Source organism: Carassius auratus, chromosome 18, assembly GCF_003368295.1.
Source record: "Carassius auratus strain Wakin chromosome 18, ASM336829v1, whole genome shotgun sequence".
Lineage (NCBI taxonomy): Eukaryota > Metazoa > Chordata > Actinopteri > Cypriniformes > Cyprinidae > Carassius > Carassius auratus.
Window position 1 is genome coordinate 2,228,854 of NC_039260.1, and position 14,232 is coordinate 2,243,085.

Consider the following 14,232-nt stretch of genomic DNA (forward strand, 5'->3'; position numbering starts at 1 on the left):
ATTTAAATGATTCGCGAACCCGCTCCGAACTCTCGAATTGATTCAAATGATCCGCGAAGCCGCTCCGAACTCCCAAACTGACTCAAATGATTCGCGATCCCACTACGAACTCCCGAACTGATTCAAATGATTCGCGATCCCCAAACTGACTCAAATGATTCGCGAACCCGCTCCGAACTCCCGAACTGATTCAAATGGTTTGCGATCCCCAAACTGACTCAAATGATTCGCGATGCCGCTCCGAACTCCCAAATTGACTCAAATGATTCGCGATCCCCATAACTGACTCAAATGATTCGCGATTCCGCTTTGAACTCCCGAACTGACTCAAATGTTCGCGAACCCGCTCCGAACTCCCGAACTGATTCAAATGATTTGCGATCTTCAAACTCTAATAATTTACAAAGTAGGCTATTAATATACTGTAATATATTTTTTTGTTGTTGTTGCTATAAAAACAAACCTAAGCCATCAATAGCCTTTAAAATGGCTTAAAATGCATTATATAAAAAAATAATGAGGCAATAATGATTGGTTAATAATAACAAAATAATTAAAATACATAATGTATAAACAATTTATGTACATGTTATTACAAATGCCATGTGATTGCTGCTGTTACACTTACAGGACAATCAAATCCTTGTTTAGGCTACTGACCAAACATTTCATTCAAATATTCACTAAATCTTTCATTTTTGGCCACCTTTTTGCTATTGATGACACAGGCTTCATAATTTCTTCAACAAAAACCGTGCATATCACAACCCTTACAAAAATAAACCATGGTTTTATCATAGTAAAACTGCTAAGTTTCCTTTTGCATGTTTTCTGAATGCTTGAGACTATAAAATAAATTAGAGTCATAATAAAGTTATAGCCACAGGTAAATGTCGAGAGCTACAATTGTGATTTTTAAATAATACAATTTATTCATTTAGTTTTTTATTTGATTAAAGTTATTTTTTTCCCATCATCATATTTGAGGAAGGGGGGGCACAACAATAAATCCTGCTTGTGGGAACCCTTAAGGTGTTGTTATACACGTCTCTGGGAATGTGTGCTCTACTACACACACACACACACACACACACACACTAAAGCACGCGTGTTGTTTTCAGCTCTTCACTATATTGACATGATGTAGGCTACACATGTGCACGTCAATGCACTATGAGAGGATTTCACCATTTCATTTGATAAAACTATCATCATTCATCCGTATCGTATACACAGACTGACAGAAACGGCAATGTCTTTACGACAACCTGTCAAAATAAAATTTCGGTATAACTTGAAGAAATTCAAACAGAAATATAGTACTATTGCACAGTAGAGTATGCTATACTTCAAGTATTAGCATACTTGATATGCTATACTTCCTATTAGCTAATAATAATAGTTAATTAAAAAACACAGAAACACTGGTTACAACCCACCAAAATAAAAGTTTGGTCTAACTCAAAGAAATTATGTAAGAAATTGCTTTGTAAAATATACTTTAAAAAATATATACTAAAACATTATTTTAAAGGAATATCACACAAGTTTTCATAGAAGTTTTAATTTAAGCTTGCCAAAACAATAACACCATATTTTTCAAAAACAATTTCTAAAAGTACATTTGTATTTGTGCCTATAATGTTTATTTATTTATTATTATTGTCAGCTAATAAAACCTATGCTTCAAGGACCATATTCATATAACATCTGAGGCTAAATGTAGCTCTTGACTGGTTGAGTTAGATGGTGATTAACACTAAACAGCAGAAAATCAGTTGAGTCTCCCCAGCTGGAAATGTCATTGGCTGTTAAAATCTTGTGTTTCTTATGATAAATTGACATATTTATAACAATGAACCTTTTATAATGCTCTTAATTACATGCTGATGCATACTGTATGCATTAGTGAGTGTGATGGTGCTTATGGGGTATGGTCACTTATTCCTTATATGAACTGTTTCAAATGCAAGACATTGATTGCACGAGATTAAGTTTGTAAATGATAGCCTGTGTCCTTTTGTAGAGTGCACATATATTTATCATCAAACTGTGATAAAATTCAGTATATACAGTATACGTCTGCCATATGTTGCCACCCCTCAAAAATTCCTGCCCCCTTCTCGCCACCCCATTAATATTTTTCTAGATCCGCCCCTGTACAGAACACACACATTAATAATTAATTTGACAGCACTAGTTTTATTACTATAATATATAATTGCTATACTATGTCATACATGGTTTTAGACCCTTATACATACCTTGCAGTAAACCGAAATCGCTTCCTATTTAGGGTTTAACAGTTATTTATGGGTAAATATTTCTTTTAATAATAATTCAACCATTTGACAAACAATCAAACAAAAGAACCCATCAATCCATCATTAGCATTATATGACTGAGTGAGTGGCAAAACAAAACAAAAAAACCCACAAAACAACAATTTTTTTTGGAAAGATTTTAATAGTTATTGAATGTTCTACATCTTACAGTAAATATTATACAATTACAAACTTGGCTTAATTATGTCACAGAGATCACTAACTGATCTTCAAAAACAAAACAAAACAATAAAAAAAATAAAAATAAAATAAAAACAGCTTTACACTTCATTTCACAAGCCTGATGTGGGTCTCCTTGCTCAAACGGTTGAACGGCACGGTCTGGACCGCACTGGCCAAAACACACTCGGACCTGCCAGAACCTCGCAGGGATGAGATCTCCATGCTGCCAGAACCTCGCAGTAGTGCGTCCTACATACTATGGGGCAAGGGCTCTTGAACACTCAGTGAAGGGAGATAAATTCTGGAAGACTTTCCCCTTTTTGCTTTACATTTAGAATGCAAACAACAAAGTCTTATTCTCCACATGGGTCAAACACAAATAGCTGTTTTCCTAAAACAGTAGCGTGAAATAGCAATCCCTTGTTTGTTTGCATCAAAGCCTATGGTACATAGCACAGGTTTTCAGCAAGAGCATAAAACCAGTGCCACGATTAGTTAAGAAACACCTTTACACACTGGTGAAGTGACACTGACGTCACTAGAGATGCTAACCCGTTGCATGCATCACGGGTGCTAGTAAACAATCCTTTGATCGATGCCCTGAAACCAAAGAACAGAACAGTGCATGGGCTTGCAATAGCAACATCAAAACGATCCAAACAGGAAAAAACTGGAAACCGCAGCCTCTTCCACACCACGACCTGGCAGAAAAGACCACCTGATTTCATACGGAAAATGGATCAGTTTATTTTTAAAATGGGAGAAACCCATCAAAAGCCCTCACTGGAATAATGTGTGGCGAGCAGGGACATATCTGAGTATTAATACAACTGTTCAGGTTTAAAGGAATAATTCATCCAAAAATTACATTTTTGTTATCATTTGGACTTTTTTCCTCACAATGTTTCATTTTTGGATGATCTGTCCCTTTAAATTCATGATGACCCTGCATTAAAACGCCCTAAATGCGTGGTACTTCAACATATTTGCACATATCTAATTTCCAGAAAAAGCTCAGCCATTATTTTAACCATTGAAAACCATAAAAGAAGAAGAGAAAGACAGACAGACAGACAGACAGGGGAAATGCATGTAGAGGAAGAGGAAACCCTTTGAAGACTTGTGCTCTGAAATGCCTCTCAACCACATGGACTGAATCACTCCACTCCAGATCAACTATAAAGATCTCCTATTTAAGAAAAATCAACATCAATCATTAATTCAAACTTTAAATAACACGTACGTAAAAAGCGCCTAAATTACATGTCAGAGTGGATGGTAACGTCCTTGATTCATGTTGCAGTGTCAAAGGTCACTCTAGTCCTAGAGTGTCATATGTAGACGACAGCGATTAAATGCATCAGTCAAATCTCGTGATGCAAACTTATGCAAAGACAAAATATAGTTCACCGCTTGATATAATACTGTATAAGATCAGAAAAGGAAAGAGAAGGGCGGAGAGCGCAGGAAAATGGCATCATATGTCATCGAAACAGAGAAAGTGTATGTGAACATGCTGTGAATTTCTAGGTTCTCATTCAATAATCAATAAATGTGCTGGTTTGACTGATTGGCATTACTTACTGATAACATCATGTGAATTAAATTCCATCCTTAGGCAAATATAGCACATACCAAAGCTTTTGACTTGCTTTTTGCCCTTACAACAAAAAAATAATTATTCTGCAATGAAGTTACAATAATTTTCAGATGAATCACATGGAACCTGTCAAGAACATATCTATATATGTATATCTTTTTTGCATAAACAAAAATGAAGCCTATTTTCATTTTTTTAAATTATTGTATTATATTTTATTTGTACTGCCTTTGCTGTACTATTGTTAAAAATAATCACTATTTAGGATAATACAAATAACTAAACAGTAATGAAAATTTGTGGGAAAAATAACTTAACTATTCTGAAAATAAAGCAAAAAAAAAAAAAAAAAACAGGCTTCACTTAATTTATGTTTATACATACATACATATATATATATATATATATATATATATATATATATATATATATTCCATGAGATTCATGAGTAACTCTGCGCTCTTTACTTGAATGAAAAATAAAGTTAATGTGAAGGGGATGTGCTGTAATGTAAATGTATTATTAAAAGCAATCCATAAGCTGCAATGATGCAACCATGCTTCGCAAGGGCATAGTTTCATCTGATTACACTATACTGCATTCATCCGCATGACACATGCATTACTAGACATTATGACTTTCACATAAGAACAGAGAATCGTTTCTTCCCACCTTTGAGTGTACTATATATCGCAACAGTGGTCGCTTAGCCAACAAAACAACGAAAAGATTGATACTGTTCTGTACTGACAATAATATTACTTCCAGAGACATTACCAAGACTAATGGTTTGCAGAGTAAATGCTTGATTTTTATAATTACATCATTATATATGAGAGTGTACCGTATAATTGGTTATTAAGTTACGTCTATTTGTCGATGTGCAATGCTTCGGTATGATAACATTTCATAGAATACTTGATATGTCACTTCTGAGTACACTATTCATGGATACAGGCGAGGCCTCGGGATAGGAAATCAAAATTCTCTCTTTATCTCTCTCTACAAATGCTGTAAATTACAATTAAAAGCCATTCAAGCAGGCCGTTCGTATTATTGCATTGAACAACTCTGAACTCCGTTTCTACGCCTAAAATCTGTGCAACTAAAGGCCTAAAGGCCCAAGGATTCACAGAGGACCAGGGGTCAGACCCACTCTAGAGCCGGAGCTGATTGGAAATGAATGCTGGAACGCCATCCCTCCCTTGTGTGTGTGTGTTTTTTGCTTTTAGTGCTATCTACGATGGCGCAAAGTCCCTTTGAATCGGATGCAATCCTAATCGTTCCGTCAGAGTAACGTCCGTCCTGTCTGGCCTCAAAGTTGGCACACGTTTCGATGCCCGCGGGACGACATCGCACCCAGAGGCTCCAGCTAAGTGCCACTGATAGATTTTGTTCCCCCTCAATATTCACCGTGAGTGCATGCCGCACACATTTTTAGAAATCGCATAAACACGTTATAGTTTGGAAGCTTACGCTATCCTGACACATAAGCTAATAAAGTAACCAGCTCACGCAAACGTTCTCTATTTAGTGAATAACTAAGATTACTGAATGTACTCGATATCCTAATGAAGGTTAAACCACGTTTGCACTGCCCTACTAATGATATAATCCTTACAAATCTACATGAACAGCTACAAGCTGGAAGACACCCTTGTTATCGAACGAAATGAGGGAGAAATTAAGTTTCTTTGAACCATTCCCAAGCGCTTCGGGAAGATTGAAATGAAACTCCGCTGTAAATACATAAAAGAAAACCAACCCTGTGCTAATATCTAAAGGTTATACAATTTGGCAGCGTAAGTGGATGATTATGATCCGAGTGGTGCTGATATTGCGTCGGTACATTCCTACACACCAGCGTTTATACTGAACACAAAGACGGGTCGTGATTGGTTGAAATCATTCTGGAGCTCTTATAGAATAACTATGGAACAATGAAGAATTAAAATAACCTAATGCAAGAACATCATCCCAAAAAAAAAAAAAAAAAAAAAATTAAATAAAAAGATAAAAAAGCAGCTTTTACAAAAACACATAAGAATGCATAAAGTGACCCTTGCACTTTTTTTTCTCTTTTGTTCTTGCAAACAGACGTGGCGCCTCGCTGTTGAACACAGAGCGCCGATGTAAGACTTGAGTAGTTGCATACAATGTTTGACTCCAGATCTGTGAAGGAGAGAGAGAGAGAGAGAGAGAACGAGATGAAGTCAGCGATCGCTCTGCGCTGGGTGGGTGGAGTGAAGATGAATGAGTCGTGTGGGCGGGGTCTCACATGATTGGCAGGTGGGCTCTACCAGTGAGGTGGCACGTAGCTGTACCCAGGTGTTCCTTGGGGTCGGTATGTTGGCACCGTGACGGGGTGTGCTCCGATCTGAGTGTGCTGAGGGGTGGTCAGCAGCGTTCCTGTCGGGAGAGATTCAGGGGTCATGTCCACTATTACACAAAACACTGGAACCAACAGAAGAACAATTCTGTGCTTCCTTACTGCTGAACTGAGAGAGTCTATATATGCCAGTAGATGTCATTTTTTATAAATATAATTAATAAAATAAAATCTCATATTATATTAACATATTTTTCAAATTTTATATAATATATACATTTTATTAGAAATATGATTTTATAATCATTTAATATATAACAAAAATGTTATTTACATAAATTATGATGAAAGATTTGAAGGGTTTACTTTTTAAATATGTTTTTATATTTACCCAAAATTTCAACAAATTTATGTATTTGCACACACACAATTATATATAGTGTTTAATTGTGATTTCTTTCTTTCTTATTATATAAATGTTATATTAATTTAATGTTTTTCATTAAAAAAAAAAACAAATGATTTAGAAATATTTAGAAATTATAATTAATAAAACAAATACACCTTAATGCTGAACTAAAAGAGTTTTAAAAGAGATGACAGTAGTAGAAAAAAAATATCTAGTTAATAAACTAAAACAATAATTAAAAACGTTGATTATGTACATGTTAAAACATGTATTTTTAATATAAAAACTATTTTATTATATATGTTTCATTGTAAAAAGTTTTATTTGAAAAGTTTTTATATACACACACACACACACACACACACACACACACACACACACACACACACACACACACACCTATATTGCTGAAATAAAAGAGTCTGCATATATTTGTAGTTGCATTTTTAATAGACACTGAAGTATACATTAATTTATAATTTTTTAGTATAATTTTTAGCTTCAACAATATTGCAATTTTTGAGCGTCTCACCGGCAGACATGGCCATCGTTGTCCCGGCCATCATGCCCATGGCCATGCTGTTGGAGCGGGGCGCGTGTACAGGAGCGGGGTAGATGGCGGAGGGGATGCTGTTGGGCTGGACCACGGTGGTGTGGTGGATGACATGAGGCTGGGCGGCGTACACAGGCTGTGTGTAATAAGCACCCTGAGAACAAGACCAACTCATATTACAAAAGACAGTGATGGGGAGCTGAAAGGATGAAGGTTCAAAACCTGTAAGGGATGATTCACTGTGTTGTGATGCTGGGCGTCATGGGAACAAATCCCAAAAGTCCTGGTTGTGTGGCAAATAAAGGGTCTAAGGTGATTACAAAACAACAAGAAATCAAAACGAGTCCTAAACTTACAGTCAGATTACTGCATCAGTGTTGACACAGTACCATAGTAAACTATTACAAAACATTTTTGGTAATTCAAATAAAATATAAATACAGATGAAAAAAACCTAAACTAAATGAAAATTTGAAATAAGCTGAAATAAATCTAACCGTTTGAGTTTGAATTAGAATAAATGAAAAATAAAAATTTAAAACGGAAATAAAAACTACTACAGAAATATAAAAAAAAATACAAAAGCGGAAAAAAAAATACAAATTAAAATGAAACGTGAAAATAAAACGAATTCAATATGTTAGTGCATATACTATAAATACTATTAAAATTAAACTGTACTAAATGACTAACATATTTATTGCACTCAAAAGTATTTCAAATAACAATATGATACATTTTGATATTCAAATTCTTTGATGTGAATTATTTGGATAAAACAATATTCTATAAATAAAAAATGTATTAATTTATTAACTGGGTATTGATTTCAGTGTTATTCGGGTTATTGTTCGATATTACTGCTGTCCTCTTTATTGCACAAATGTATTGACAATCAGCAAGATTATACAATGCTTGCATAGCTAAGGTTTGACCTCGATGACGTCTTTTCAGGTCAAGCTAATTAACAGATTCTGAAAGAACATGTCAAAACAACACTTTTTCCTGATGAATAATGCTGAATAAAATTAGAGGAGTTAACTTTAATGTCTCTCCTAGTCAAAACACAACAAAACATTAAGCTAAGCGTGGACTGTGGTGTAATTCCAGTATGTTCCTGGTCAGATTAAGGTCTTACCTGAGCATAGAGGTTCTGCTGGGGATAGGCACTTCTAATGGGGTACATGGCCGTCTGGTAGGGGTTAGGAGACGGGGAATAGGGCGGAGGGGCTCCATTGGTCTGAGTAGGGGGCACTTTATAAGGCGTTCCTGCAGTATATCCTGAAACACAGAACAAGACAGAGAGAGAGTGTCAGGTCAAGCAGGCATATGCCAAAAAACAATCGAAAGAACACATATTATGTCCAAAAAATGTGTTCTTTTACACTCGTCCATGTCTCTGGTTGCATTTCCAAAACCTCCATGTCGTCCTCTTCTGGTGAGCAACAGTAAAGCACGCTGGAGTTGTAAGGAGGGAGTGCGCTGTATGTAAAGTGTGCCACATATGAAGTGCAAACACACACACACACAAAGACACACACATCCTTTCAGTACTGAACAAGCAAACACACACTGACAGACTTTCTCTTTTTCTACACGCACCATCTGGCTTTTATTGGAGGACTGTTGACGACAAAGTAAAAAAAAAAATGCACATGAATGTGACATCAGCTGCACAAATGGAGAGAATACATCGCTTGAGGCGTATTTATTTACACAACACACCAAAAGATTCCCTACATACCGAAGACACACCGTCAGTCATTTCTACACGATTAACCAACCACTGATGCAACACACCGGATTCAGCTCTCTTTAGTCTAGCTGAGCCTGAGCCATTCAATCTGTCTAATTCAATCCCACAACACTCATTTACCGCTGCAATCCCAGACCAAAAGCCCTGCTGACTGTCTTCAGTGAGAATGAAACCTTAGATCTCAGGCTGTATGTTTACATCATGCAATGTGAGATATTACCTGTCACAAACCCTAGTGAGCTGCCTAACTAGACAGCGCTTTAAGACATCATAAGTACAATCTGACACAAAAGAAAATAAGTTGCTTATCAGAGTTAATGAAATCCATTAACAAAGTAATTACTTGAAACATTACCTGACATAAAATGCATATTTTACACTGAACATCCCGCCCCTCAAGCTCAGAATGTGCTCCGGTTGTACTGTAAACAATGATAGACTCTATATTGCTCATCAATCTGAATATAATTAAGACGCGAGGAACAAGATTGTGAAACGCTACTTTAGAACATTGGTTTTGAAATTTTAGAATAGATTGTGATTCATAAATGAACAGATTTTTATGTGGACCCCTAGTTTTCTATTCCTCTTCTCTAAAGCAGCACAGCATGGCCCCGCCCCCTTTGATGTGTGTTTCTGGGGACGGGGTTTATCTGGGTTTGTGATGTAAGAAACCTGGGATAAAATACTCAGTTGCATTGAACTTGCAGCACTGCAACTTTGCAGATATTATATGTTCAAACAGCAACATTACAAACTAATGTTAAAAAAGTGAAATTGCAATCAACCACCCCTTAAAAAATATAAAATACCTCTGCTTATTACATTTCGGGTAGTTTGTTTACAGAGATAACAAGTTAACAGAACTTGTAAAGTGTGTTTACACAGTCATTATGTGATCAAATCAAAACTGTGTGTGTGTATGCGTGTGTGTGTGTGTGTGTGCATGCGCTCGGGGGAAACAGAACAATGAGGGCAAGTGTTCTTCAGATGCAGTGTTTGTGTGTTATAGAGTCACAGGGAACACACAGCAGTTACAGTAGAGTATAGTAATGATATTTACTGAATGCTGTAGATGAGGCCTGGTATTGCCTGCTCTCTGAGCCAGCGTCCATGGCCAGGTCATAGGAGCCTTCTGCGGGCCCCGGAGCAGATGCCGTCTGGGGCCAGGCCTGCTTCACCAGCAGCACTGTCCCAAACAAACACAACAACACAAGAAGAGTTACACACATGCGTCACTATTGTGTGGCCACATCTTTATCTCCAAAAATAACCCAGTCTCTCCTCTCCTCCTCTCACAGTCAATCAGTAAACCTGCATTAACATAAAACCCAAAAGTAGGGCTCCACAAGTAAAACTACTAGTCAACAATAGAACAGATCTACCATAGAAACCACTGGTTTCAATACTGAGTTAAATTGGATACACTATCCACAATCATGAAGCAAGAAGTTGCTGAATTGAACATGGACATTTTCCCAGCTTAGTGAAGATAAAATGATCAAACTAGCTATCTAGTTCCCTAATATAGTATGTGTAGTGGTGTAAAAGACGGTAATATACTAAATGTTTTTTATTTGGATTGATATATTATTGTCTAAAACAATGTCTATAAAAAATTAAACATACACGTAAAATATATATTTTAATAGAATATAATTACTATAGGAAGACTCTATAGAAAGAACATATCTATATGTGACTCTGGATAACAAAACCAGGGTAATTTATTTATTTATTAAGATATATACATGATGTGAAAGTTTAATAAATAAGCTTTCCATTGATAGTTTATTAGGATAGAACATTTTTTGGCAATATCTGGAATCTGAGGGTGCAAAAAAAAATCTAAATACTGAGAATATCGCCTTTAAAGTTATCCAAATTAAGTCCTTAGCAATGCATATTGCTAATCAAACATTAAGTTTTGATTTATTTATGGTAGGACATTTTTGACTATTGCTACAAATATACCCGTGCTACTTATGGCTGGTTTTGTGCTCCAGGGTCACATATATATAACATATCTATATAAAGAGAGAGAATGCTAATGGCATAGAGAGTAATGATCTAAGCAAGGTACACCGCAGGCTGAAATTCCTCAAAGGGAACCCTCATGAACTATTGGCCTTAAGAATGCCAAGAAATTACTTCAGGAGGACTATCTCTGGAATAACATTACTGGATGTTACCTCAAATAAATGCAGATAAATGCATCAGCAAAGTGAATAAAGGTTATTTAATTGTAAACCTTTATTCCAAATGCCACATTCCTGACAGAGCCACATGGGGGCGATGGTGTGGACTCATGAGACGTTCCCAAACACAAGAGAACAGAGGGACAAAGAGAATCCGCTGGAATCACAATGGCATGATGGGACTCTGCCGCATGGATGCCTCACATGACCACCGCAACACTTCAGCCTGCGCTTATGCATGACATATGATAATGATTCAATTATGACAAAATAGGAAGAATAGTCTAAAACGTAACATATATTTAGAGGTCAATCAAAGAATTTTGCCTATACTGATGATTAATATAGAAAAAAATGGTTGATAACTGATTATAGTCAGTAGTTATTAAATCAATAATATGTTTGAAAACGTTCTACTTAAAGTTAACAGTGCTGATTATTATTTTTTTTTACAAAATTAACAATGACTTAACAATGAGAACATTTTGTAATTACAATACATAAAAATAGCTAAGCTTCATCCTTACTGACACTTTTTATTTTTATTTAATCTTGTCATATGAAATATCTAAACAATGTACAACTAGTGGAGAAAGAAAAAAAGAGAGAAATAATCTCACTGTTTTTAAAAGTAATTTCGACTGATGGTCGATTTTGAAAATGCAGATAATTAAAATTCGAAATAATGGCCAATAAACAATTAAAATCAATACGACAGCTTTTAGAATCAATACTATGAATGAAAATATTCCACCTAATGTATAAATGTGCTAAACCTTATTTTATTGTGATATGAATTATATAAGCGTCAAATTAGTGGAGTAGTTGTAGTCAGCACAAACCACTTGGGGTGTAACGATACACGTGTTTGTATTGAACCATTCGATTCGATTCGTTGGAGTAATCCTATTACATTTGGAAAATAAAAGAGCTTAAAGTGTGTGAAATATGATGTTCTCAGTGCCACTGCGCTCAAGCAGTTCAAACGACGTATCGACGATAGCCCGAGATATTGTGAAAAACAGCAGTTGTTGGCAATATTAAGTTATTTGGCATTTCCAATTAATGTAGGCCTGTTACATTCTTATTTTTAGTAGGACTATTATTATTATTATTATGAAGTTACTTTTATTAGGCCTATTAAATTAAAATTACAATTACTTTGCCCTGCAATAATGATCAAATAACCGATGTGCTGCAACGATAACAAAAGATTAGGCTATATATTTACTCCTCAATTAAAATGTTTTTTAAAAAGTGCTGAGTGTTATAACGCTGCAGTCATAAATAAAAATCAATGAAATAAAAAGCTTTTATTTCAAGCAACATCTTTCAAAAACAACCCATTTAACACGAAATACAGCGGGAAAAATAAGTATTGAACACGTCACCATTTTTCTCAGTAAATATATTTCTGAAGGGTCTATTGACATGAACTTTTCCCCAGATGTCAGTAACAACCCAAGTAATCCGTACATACAAAGAAAACAAAACAAATAAATTACCAAATTATGTTCTGTGTAATAAAGTGGAATGACACAGGGTAAGAGTTTTGAACATATGAAGGAAGGGAGGTGCAAAAAGGCATGAAAAGCCAAGACAACAGCTGAAATCTATCAGTAATTAGAAAGCAATCCTGCCCCTTTTCAGTGGAAATGAATATTAACTGGTTCAGTCCCAACAGATGGCCTCATGACCGATGTGTCACACTAAAAACATTTTATGATGAGGTAAAAGCAAAAAGCTCTCTCAAGACCTTTGCAACCTTATTGTTGCCAAACATTGTTTTCAGAAGGATTTCTATACTTTTGAATGTTCCAGTGAACAATGTTTGGCCATAATCCGGAATCTATTTTTTTGTATTTAGCATTTTATTATCACTAGTCTTATCTGAAATATGTAATATGTATTTTAATTGGTATTTTTAATAACAAAAAGGACTTGTTGAGAAAGTGTATCAGACTGTGTAAAATAACTGCTGGTCAACCAAAATTACCATTTACTGAAATCTGAGATCATATCCAATCAAGCCAGAAACTAGACCAAACAAAAATATTAATAAAAAAAAATCCTGATTCCAACAGCAAAATGTCAACTAGATCTCTGTACTACGAGAGCCTGTATAAGCATCTGAAAATGGCAGGTGGCATGTCATAACATTACAGACAAATCAAGCAAGCATCTGTTCAGACCTCACAAACCAATCCACTACTGCACCATTTACATCCTGATCCAAAAATGTCTGCTTACAGCACAAACCCAGTTCCTCTCTTTTAACAACACAATACCAAACACCATACTAAAAGATGAGCTCAAACAAGCCTGTTAACACAATACTAATGAAAACTGATCTACACTTAAAGACAACCTTCTTCACATGACTCATCCTCACTGGGCTTGTTTTCTCTCAAGACTCAAATCATGCAGATTTACACATAAAACTTCAAAATGTCATTTGCGGATGCATTATTTGCATATATATATATATATATATATATATATATATATATATATATATATATATATATATATATATATATATATATATATATATATATATAGCAGCTCATAAAGAAATAAAACCATATACATAGTGGCCATATACATCAGTATTGTTCAAGTTAAAATGTTGCACGAATACTAATTAAGTCAAGTTTGTAAAGCTTATGAAGATTTATTGAATATATTTAGCCCAAACATTGCAGAACTATATAACAGCAATGCATCACTTAATTGTTCAGTTACTGGCCAGCATCATCAAAACGAGGCTAGACAGTACAGGTGCATCTCAATAAATAAGAATGTTGTGGAAAAGATCATTTATTTCAGTAATTCAACTCAAATTGTGAAACTCACACATTAAATAAATTCAATACACAC

At 35.2% G+C, this 14,232-nt stretch overlaps 1 protein-coding gene across 3 annotated transcripts in view; it reads right to left on the reverse strand.

The window, feature by feature from the left end:
- Nucleotides 1–6,184: 6,184 nt before the first annotated feature.
- Nucleotides 6,185–14,232, reverse strand: part of fam168a (family with sequence similarity 168 member A) — a 36,342-nt gene continuing 28,294 nt past the window's right edge. For 2 of the 3 annotated variants that reach the window (XM_026287043.1, XM_026287042.1), the window contains 5 exons: nt 10,218–10,343; nt 8,537–8,679; nt 7,378–7,552; nt 6,386–6,516; nt 6,185–6,279 (listed from right to left, as the gene is read on the reverse strand). In XM_026287043.1, coding sequence (XP_026142828.1) covers nt 6,404–6,516; nt 7,378–7,552; nt 8,537–8,679; nt 10,218–10,343 — 557 coding nt within the window. In that variant the 3' untranslated portion in view covers nt 6,185–6,279; nt 6,386–6,403. The remainder of the gene's footprint in view (nt 6,280–6,385; nt 6,517–7,377; nt 7,553–8,536; nt 8,680–10,217; nt 10,344–14,232) is intronic. The other variant, XM_026287044.1, reaches the window with a different exon arrangement.